The sequence below is a fragment of the Helicoverpa zea genome, chromosome 24 (genome assembly GCF_022581195.2).
Source record: "Helicoverpa zea isolate HzStark_Cry1AcR chromosome 24, ilHelZeax1.1, whole genome shotgun sequence".
Classification (NCBI taxonomy): Eukaryota; Metazoa; Arthropoda; class Insecta; order Lepidoptera; family Noctuidae; genus Helicoverpa; species Helicoverpa zea.
Genome location: NC_061475.1, coordinates 8,757,463 through 8,768,146, shown reverse-complemented (window position 1 = coordinate 8,768,146; position 10,684 = coordinate 8,757,463). Strand labels below are relative to the sequence as shown.

At 37.2% G+C, this 10,684-nt stretch overlaps 1 protein-coding gene across 1 annotated transcript; it reads left to right on the top strand.

Annotated features, from left to right (window-relative positions):
- Positions 1-255: 255 nt before the first annotated feature.
- Positions 256-9,693, top strand: LOC124642195 (nose resistant to fluoxetine protein 6-like; the record flags this gene model as incomplete). Its single annotated transcript, XM_047180506.1, has 12 exons — positions 256-445; positions 1,830-2,035; positions 4,937-5,142; positions 5,432-5,538; positions 5,932-6,113; positions 6,547-6,698; positions 6,954-7,116; positions 7,399-7,592; positions 7,896-8,046; positions 8,500-8,683; positions 9,069-9,211; positions 9,543-9,693. Coding segments are annotated over 12 exons (1,992 nt in total), but the record flags the coding sequence as incomplete, so codon positions are not given.
- Positions 9,694-10,684: the final 991 nt, after the last annotated feature.

Below are 10,684 nucleotides of genomic sequence, written 5' to 3'. Positions count from 1 at the left end.
GAGTCCTTATCCTAGAAGTATCCAGGAACCACCCCCACTCCAAAGTTCTTGCTGTCATTTCATAAATAGTCATTTGAGATCCAGGAAAATTAAGAAAATTCAGATATTAGCATAATAACAAAAAGTTAGAATATTGGAAACGGCTGTTAATTAGGACTTCAATTAGTCAGTACATACAAACTTTGAAAAGTTGCATTGCCTTTACCCATTAGGTCACCACGACTTTTTCCAAAGTCCTAACACTCGTCATTATTATTTGTTACAGCACTCACAGCCAGTGTATCATCAGACTCCTCGCCACAGCTGGCGCAGTGGGGCTCGTCAATAGACGCGCTGATGCAGCGACTGCAGCGAGACTCCTGGGAGCGCGAGGAAGCGCCATGCTTGCAGAGCACGCTCACACTCTTGCACAATGTCAAGAACCATACGCTGTGGGCTTCTTGGAGTTAGTTCAATACAAATAAATAAGATTTTCGTGTAATAATGGCGGAACTGGCGGAACTCGGGGTTGAGGAGATCAGATAGACAGTCGCTTCATGTAAAATACTGGTACTCAGCAGGTTAGACTGGAAGCCGATCCAAAAATAGTTTGGACTCCCTGGTGCCTTAGGAAGCAGGGCTTTGGCTGTTATTCACAGATCATTGAGCCTTTACGAGTAGGTATTTAGGAAAGAGTTTGATAACCTGTATATACCTGTTACAATTTTATACGTAAAATAAATCAGTAGGTGCTGAAAATTTGTTTAACTGAAAGCTAATTAAAACAAAATCTAAATTATTGGGCTAACAATAACATGCCTGTAATCTTAATAGATTTAGTTACTATTTACATAAAATGCAAATGACATGAATTTTGTATTTAAATCGCAAAAGAGCTTGATTTGCAATCTATATTTTATTCATAAACTAATCAAAAATCTAATTAAAGTACCTACTTTAAGGAAAATGATAAAACGTAGGCTTATTTGATAGCGGTTTAGTAGTATTCGGATTTTATGTTTAGTCAAAATTATTATACTTTAATTATTTCCTTATTTTTCTAGTTTTTTGATGACATGTTTAGGTTGTGATTGAGCGTTGAATTATGGTTTGAATCTAGTTCAAATCAAAACTTTTAAAATAATAATTTCTTTGATTCCTTTCATAAAATACATGCCACTTCTTCTTCCCAGCAAAACACATAGGAAGTGGTGAAGGGTGAGCGTTTTGGGGGCTTAAGTTTGAATAAACGATTTTTGATTATGATTTCATGGTACAGGACACGGCAGTTACGGCCTATCTCGCTTTTCCGGCTGAATTTGTTGCGTAGGTGTCTGACAGTCTGCTAGACTCTCGACTAGAGTCATGTTATTATAATAATATCATGTTATCACGTGTAGCCCGAGAAGAATTTTATGGCTAATTAAGGTTTTTTCTTCGATAAACAGTCATTTAAAATGCTAATTTATTGGATGCGTGTATGGTGCATCGTACCCAGTGACCTTCAAATTAAAAATATTATTTGTTTGTATATTAACTTGAACGTGCTAATCTAAATGTCTACAGAACTAAGTAATTTGAAAAAAATAATCAGTGTTCATCAACTCGCCCTAACATTTTCCCAGCTATGGGGATGGGGTCGGTTTCCAGTCTCACCGGATGCTGCTGAGTACCAGTGTTTTACAAAGAACGATTGCTTATCTGATCTCCTCAACTCAGTTACCCGGGCAACATTCTAAAGTGTTAGATAATCTAACTATCGAGGAAAACTGTAGGGTAACTGTACTTTAAACATTTAATGGAATGCATGTACTTTCACTTTTTTTACATTGAAGCTTATTACATTTCAGTTTGGAACGCCAACACGGTACCCACTGGGAACCTGTTCGGTTCGCTGACGAACTTCGGTAACTTCGACCAGTGCCTGAAGCCGCCCTGGCTGCGCACACATCCTCACTTCAGGACCAAGTACTGCGTCGCGAGACTCACGCTCACTAATCACAAGAAGACTGTACCTCAGTATGATCCTTATGGGTCTGTGGAAGAGTATCTCAATGTGAGTATATTATCACACGGGGTTGCGGGATTGTTCAAAAGAGTTATCGCAGCCCTGGTACATAAAGGGCTTTTTTTAACGACGTCAAAAATCATCAAATGACCCCTTCCGCTGTGGGTTAGCAACGGCGAGGGAGTGTCAGACTCTTACTGACTAAAAACCGTCGTGTTCCGTCGTAGGCCTTTAAGTACCAGGGCCGCGGTAACTCGGTACATAAAGGCTTAAGAACGAACATGGTGGGTTTTCGTTAGAAAGAGACACGCCATCACGCTGCACCCCTAGCGGGAGGGGTCTTTTGATGATTTTCCATCACAGAAAAAACAACAACAAAAAATCGTGCTGGTGAGCGCAGGGTGGGATATATTTTATCTTCGGAGATTGCTGCCCATCTCCGACCAAGGCATTTTATATCTCACTTGGTGCTGTACGAGTATACTATGTATCGTCATCAATTCCCTAGCCCTTGCCCCAATTTATTATTTACTAGCTGGTGCCCGCGACTTCGTCTGCGCAGGTTTAGTATTTCGAAAAATATGTTTACAAATTGTAGCCTATGTGTTATTCTGATGTATAAGCTATATTATTGTAAAGTTTCATTAAAATCCATTCAGTAGTTTTTGCGTGAAAGAGTAACAAACATCCATACATCCATACATACAAACTTTCGCGTTTATAATATTAGTAGGATTATGCAAGAGAATATGAATTTAAGAAACGTTTAAAAACCTTACGCACTACGATTTACAAGAATGTTAACTTTTTTAAACTTAGCAGATACATACGAGGAAAAAAGTGAAATATATTTTAGCAGATACGAGGAAAAAGGTTAAACATATTTTTTTTTAATCTACATACCTATAAAATGAAAAACACGTGACTCCTGTTTTGTAAATGTCACGTTTTCGAACTGTCAATCTGATTTTACACGCTTTTTATTAGCTTCACCTGTATGTTTGTAACCGACTTCTTTGGGCGCGATTTTGACCCACTTGAAACGGCCAGATTTCGTTCAAACTTTGTAGATTTATTGAGGACCGATGACAATACAATAATTTGATAAAATAATTCCATTTTTAACCGACTTCCCAAAAAGGAGGAGGTTACACATAAACATCGATTACTCCGAGGTTTATAGACCGATTTACGTGATTCTTTTTTTGTTCGACTCGGAATAGCTGCCAGTTGGTCCCATAGTCATCAGGTCAGGATCTGATGATGGAAACCCTGAGAAATCGAGGGCAACCTTCAAAAGTTGTAGGCATACATAGGGTAAAAACTTGACACTCAGGTGTACGCCTAAAAGCACTATTCAACTGTGAAGATTTGGAGCTGACTTGATGATGGAGACCAGAGAGGGTCGAGGGAATTCGACAACTGAATATGTAAACTACCTCGTGTTTGGGCTTAAATTATTTGTATTGACAAGACCTTTGCAACGGTGAAGGTTTGGAGCTGACCTGATGATGGAGACCAGAGAAAGTCGAGGGAACTCGACAATTGAATATGTAAAATACCTCGTTTGGACTTGTATGGATAGTGACAACTATTCATATCACTGTAAAGCTTTAAATAAATAACCTTTTTACAAAAAAATTAAACCAACTTCCCAAAACACTAAAAAGCAAAAAAAAAAACTAATTTTAGGTGCATCGGCCTAGAAGTCGGTGGCAAAATTAACTTAGTAACATCCATTAGACACCGACTTCTAGGCTTTTCAATTTGCAAAATATGATTTTTGTTAATTGATATAATTTTCATCTATAGTCGATAAGGTAAGAAAATTAATTAAAATTTTCTAGAATTTTTCTCTACAGTCGATAAGGCAGGACTCGATGTTAATTTTTATTTCCAATAATTATCTTTAGCAGTTTTCTGTAATATTGACAATTTTTTGTATACTAAAGAGAATTTTAATTCTACAAAACAAATAATAGTTTTAAAACAAACTAAAAAGTAGAAAATAAATAATAGTTTAAAAAAAACTAAAAAAACACGCTTTTTATAGAAAAACGAACCAAAAAATAGAAAATAAATTTTTATGAATTTAAATTAAGAAAACAGTGTTAAAAATTTCAATGAATATAAATGAATAATAGTGTGAATACAAAAAAAAATATTTAAAAAAAGCGTGGGGTGCTTTTTAAGATATTATCGAAATGAAAATCACTGTACTCATATCTGTCAATAAAATATTTATAACTATTGACACTATGCACCCCACGCTTTTTTTAAATATTTTTTTTTATTATTATAAGATGATATCACCATACTGTTGGGCCTTTGTCTAGTTTTTGATCATATTTTGATCAATGGCCTATATTCAGGTTTTTGATTTCACGTAACTGTGTATTCGGATTAATCCGTAGGGTCATTGAACTCGGTATATAAACAACTATATATCTACTACTAGTTTTGGTCTACATTGTCCTATTGTTAATGGCCAGACGTCTTTTGTCAAAATAAGGCAGACACAATGTAATGAAAGCTTTTGTTTTCGGCAATCTGTGTCAATAATAACTAGAAATCCCCCCTTCGTCTCGTGGGAAAAAAATAGCCGGCATACCATTCGGGTATGAAAAAATATTTCATAGTAAATGACTAGTTTCAAATCAGGACCTTAGTTTCTGAGATTCAAACAACTCTACAGCTTTATAATATTGAACACATATGAAAAAAGTAGGCGTTTTTGTTCGACAAAATCTTGGTTGTAAAGAAAATTCAAGCTTACCAGGCTGTTACTGTTATAGCCTTTTTATCGTCCCACTGCTGGGCACAGGCCTCCTCACACGGAGAAGTATTGAGCCACCACGCTTGCTCAATGCGGGTTGGTGATTTCAGACTTTATAGTCCAGGTCCAAATCAACGTTATTGCTATCAAAATAAAGCCCATTTTACCCCCAGTCTCCGACAACATCGGGTCTGCCATCGAATGAGCTAGTATGGGGACTATGCGTGCCGGCGTCGTGCGGCGCTCGCGGCGCGGCGCGGCTCGGCGCGGCGATGTGTGACGTCACCGCGTGCGCACCCCACGCGCCCAACGTCACCGTCGATCACTGCCAAACTGCTGGAGATAATACTCCGTATACTGCTGGGTTCTATGTCTTTATGTGAGTACATGTATTTACTCTAAGATCATGTTTGACAAAAGGCAGCAAGACATTTTATGAAAAAGCTTCACTGTCCCTTGCGACTTCTTGATCAAAACTGCACTTGCAACTTTTGCAGAGATTTAAAAACTGCAACGACATAATATAGAGATACAATTGTTACTGTAGACGTTTTATCTCAAAAAAGCTGGTAATCGAATCTTATGTGCATAAAATGGTCGGCTTTTGTGACATAAAACATCGACTTCATTTTTTCAATAAATTCAATTTCAATTTCTTCATTTTGCAGAACAATATTAGTATTGGCAATAGTCACAGCTGTGGTTTCAACATGTTATCGAATGCAAACACCAAATGATGAGACTTCAGTGTGTTTGGATGATGATCCCTGTCTACGTAAGTTGATTATTTGTTTTATTCTTTATCTAATGCATTAAACCGTGGTTCATTATCATTTGCCTTTTTATTTTTCCACTGCTGAGCCTCTTCTCATACGGTAAGAGAATGAACGTCAATCACCACGCTTGTTCAGGGTTAATTGGCAATTTTAGATTAAAATCCACGTTTCCTCAAGCTGATTTCCTTTCACCTTTGTTCAGTCATTGGTGCCCAAGATAAACTTAGAAAGAACATTAACACATTTACGCTGGTATGGTTACATTGGTGCTTAACCCGAAATCAAACCCTTACTTCCACACTTTAGAGGCTGATGCTTAAACCAATAGACGATTAGGTATCATCTAGAAACTAAATTAGGTAACAGTCTAACCCAAAAATTAAAAATTCCAGAAACAATAATAACAGAATCGTTCGACATCAGAAGGAATTACGCAGACCTAGTGAAGGAGAATAAGCATGAGATTCGAATATTGAACGGGATACGGTTCATAGTGGCGACGGCTGTTATAGCTATACATGAATTGTTCTATGCACTGATGCTGGGAATTGTTAATACTAGAGACTTTAATACGGTGAGTTTTGAAACCTTAAACTGGAAAACCAGTTGGGTCTTAAAAACTTTTCTGATCTTCTGTTTGTGACGCTTTTATGGAAAATCTAGCTTTTTACCACAGTTCCACCGACGCTCTGGGGTAAATACTTCCCGCACCTGGGTAAAAAGCAACCCATGTTTAATGTGTCCACCAAATTGCCTATATAAATGTTACCCATATTTTCCTATAATTCCTATTTTGTAGGTACCCATATTTTCTGCAAAATAAGTGATTTCATTTGATATACCATTTTTTACATAAAAGCCGGACAGATCAGTTTACCATTGGGTAGTTTTGTCCTGATGTATATAGAGTAAATACCCATGGGACGCGGGTAGAAGACCACTTTCGGAAACTAGTAATAATTGTACGCCATGTAATTCCGATTAAAGTTGTTATGTCTTGTTCTCAGGCTATCGAAGGTCCAACAGGCTTCCTTCTTCATGCAGATGTGGTGGTAGATACGTTCTTCGCGATGTCTGGTCTACTGTATATAAAAAATCTTTTGGCTAACTCTTACAAGAATAAAAATCTATTCGTAGTTTTGTGGAAGCGTTATGTGAGGTAAGTTTTTGTGGTCTTGAATCATCAAAGGACCTTCCTCCTTTTTGAAATGAGTCATTTTGGAACTTACTACTTCTTTACTGACCGAAATCTTATGGTCCTATGTATTTTAAGATCGTGGTACCTAACTTTTTCGAACATTGGGGATGGTTTTAAAAAGAGGAACCCAAAATTCATGAGGTCTTATAATCTTTTTGATGCTATATTATTTTCTTCCTTTGCATATACTTTAACTAATTTAGCAAATGTTTTCAGATTAATAGGAGCTTTTTCCGTGGTGATATTCTACCTGTGTTCGGTGTCAGACTTCACGGGGTCTGGTCCCCATTGGCCTCAGTTCAGTCAGTTCGAGCCAGAAGTCTGTCGCAGGACTTGGAGGAAGAGTTTGCTTATGCTCAGCACTAGGGTTGATGATATGGTAAGAAAAGAAAAAGTTTTTGTACAAAAATACACAAAAATACAATATAACCGAGGCGTAGTTTTGTTTAAAAATCAACAGCAAAAAACTAAAAAAGGTCGTTTTTATAAAGGATCACTTGGGTACAATTCGAAAACAAGCGAATGTCGTAAGCCATATGTCATTTGTCACCTGTATTGAATGCCTCGGAAACATTTACAAACATTCCTATACTGTCAACTGTTGTTGCATTGACCTATTTCACCATTCATCCGTTATTTCATTTTTTTTACATTTTTCTAGTGTGATCTGGTGACCTGGTACATACCATGTGACTACCAACTCGGGATCCTGGCGACAGTTCTCTTCTACTTCTACAAGAAGGACAGAAGACTTGGTCTAGCTGCTTTCGGGACTTCTGCAGTCTTGTCACTGATTATTCCAGGTGTTCTGACGTATTGGTTCCGATTACCGGTCGTGCATTTTGCTAATGTTGGGTAAGATTTTGTTCTAGATTCTTTTAAGTTCCTCTATTTCAAATTTTCTCAAATTTACCTTACGGCCTCTTACATGGATTTATAATATTTAGCTACCAATAAGAGCAAACGTAACACTTTTATAGCCAAGATTCTTCAAAATTCATAATGCGAGTTCGAAGCTAGCTGCTTTACTGTGTACTAAGTAATTTCTAAAACGTGGGCTAACTTGAGACTCTGAAAGCAGCCAAATAGCTAACCAGAAAGCTGCGGCTCATCATCCTCCTGCCCTTATCCCATTGTTTTATCAGTATCTTATTTCAGGAAATGGTACCTCACATATCGTGACTACTGGGAAGTTAGCTACACTTACATGGCGAGCTACAGCCGCGCTGGTGCTTACCTGGTTGGAGTGGCCATGGGCTACCTCATGACTCTCTACAAACCTGATGACTATAGGAAGACTGTGTCTCAGGTGAGTTTTGAACATGACCATTGAGTTCAAATGGAAGTGTATGCAGCTGAATACTCGTGTTTCACGTAGAGTTACTACCATTTGAACTTTTGAACCTATAAGATAGCATGATACCCCCTACTACATTGATTGTCAGACATACTTATCTCTAAGTATTCTGTAAAAATGATCTGCTTCTGTAGGTTACCAGGAACTTGTTGATATTGACTGACTTTACCTAGCAGAGCTTTGTCGTTGATCGATCGACCGATGGGGCTATTCTATGTTTTGAAATAACCAAGAGAATTCCGCTGTTCAAACATTTCGTCTCCACCGACGCAGTGGTACCTATACCTAAGTTGTTAAAGTCTTTTAGTTGTCAAGCTTCTCCGGTCTAGTTTCTTGGAGCCGATCATTTAGCCAAAAGCTCACCTTAATATAATCTAATTATTTTTCTTTTCTTATTTCATACAGTTCTGGTCAATACTAGGAGTAGCAGTATCCCTCCTATCTATGGTGTCTGTATTCTCATTGGGCTGGTACTACTTACTGAAGGAGTATGAACCATTAGAAGCGGCTGTGGTAGCAGCTACCAACAGGGTTGTTTGGGCGACGGCTATCTGCTGTATTGTTGGACTTTGTGAATATGGGATTGTTCGTAAGTACTTTGAAAAGTTATTTATTCTGTTGGATTAAGAATTAATTATGTATCTGCCTATTTATTTGATTAACCTATAGACCTGGGGTGGTTAACTCGTTTAGACCTACTGGTGAAAACTTGTGCGGTCTTCTGCATAGACATAATGTTGTTTCAAATTGTTGGTTATTGCTTTAGTACTGTCTGTCTGCTATTTTTATTTTAGCACCTACATGAAACTCCTCAAAAAATCTGGGTGTGGTCCATTGATGTTTTTTTGAATTTAACTAGCCACTATGTTTCTTCTTTGTAGGTGTCGCATGCTGCTCTCCTCATCACTATCACTTGAAGGCTTTAAAGACACCAGATTTCTGGCATGTTTTCAATTCCATATTTTTATTTACAGCATTTATCCCGGATCTACTAAGCCAATCAATATTCACGCCACTAAGCCGTCTCTCCTACGGTATCTACATGATACATCCTCTGCTTATACAACGGAGGATCTTCGCTAAACGAGGACCTATGACGTTTGATGGGCTTGCGATGGTATGTTATTATCAAACATAGTCTTTTAATAAGGATTAACATGGCTTAGAAAATTTCCATATACCATACCATAAAGCATATCTTATTAAGCTTGCTATCCTATATTACCAGTGCTTCGATTTTTTTTTATCATCATTCTTTAAAAATGACTCAATGCCATCTACTAGGCTAATAAAAATTAGAACCGAAATCGATCCGAAATCGGAAAAACCTTTTTTATAATGCCTCTTTTTCATAATGGGATCACATCTAGGTATCTGTGCTAAAAGGTGTGTGTGACACCTGTTAATTAACAAACTTAAATGTAATTGTATTTTGTCTTATTTTACAGGTTACAGACACGTTTGGAGACTTGACATTGGCGACAGGTCTTAGTTTCGCGATGTGGCTGTTCATTGAAGCTCCTTTTATTAATTTGTGTAATCATCTGCTATTTAATAAGTGAGTTTACCGTCTTTATTTCTCTGTCTTTATTAATATTAATACTGTTTGTATCTATTTTACGGTGTACTTACTGGTTGTTCCCACGATTTCATCCGCGTTTCGAAGGAACAACTCCCTGTATCCTAATAAATAGTAGCCTTTGTCTTTTCTTACTACCTGTGTACTTTTAACTTTAGATACGTCCGCATATTGGTATAGATTACCTACGATACCAAATGCTTTATAAGTATACATATTATACTTACATATAGATAAAAAATCTCAGTATGTTTTAAAAGGTAATAACGGTACGGAATCCATGCAATTAACTGTACCTGATAATTTGTTTAATGAGTAACACTTATTATTTTCTTCTTTCAGTACTAAAACCATACCGAGTGACATCATAAAGCAAAATGGAGGCCATTATCAAAATGGAGAAGTAAAAGCTAAATTATTGTAACAGCTGATATTAATGAGGATAGAATTGGTGATTCAACACTCATCATCATCATCAGCCTATCGTAGTCCACTGCTGGACATAGGCCTCTCCAAGTGCACGCCACTGAGATCGATTTTCGGCTTCTCGCATCCAGCTCCTGCCAGCCGTCTTGCGCAAGTCATCACTCCACCGTGCCTGAGGACGTCCTACACTACGTTTGCCGAGGCGTGGTCTCCACTCTAGAACTCGTTTCATTCAACACTATTTTGTGTCAATCACAATAATAAACAAGCTAGTCGTTATTGCTTTCGTATTTCATGAAAGTTCTCCGAGTACATTCTTGTACAATAAGAGTAAACTTACCTTTTATGTACTGAATCTCATCACAATGGGTTGAATTATTTTACCCTCGAATTAAAATTACGAACAAACAGGTTTTGTTTAAAAATAATGTCTATAAGTACCTAGGTTATGTAACGTTAAGAGTAGAATGTATCCTATTAAGTTATAAATGATGTGAATAAATGAATAATTATCTAAATTGTTTTCTTTGTATTATTCTGTTCATCCTTTTTTGAGCTACGGTGACACAGATAGATAGAGATAGC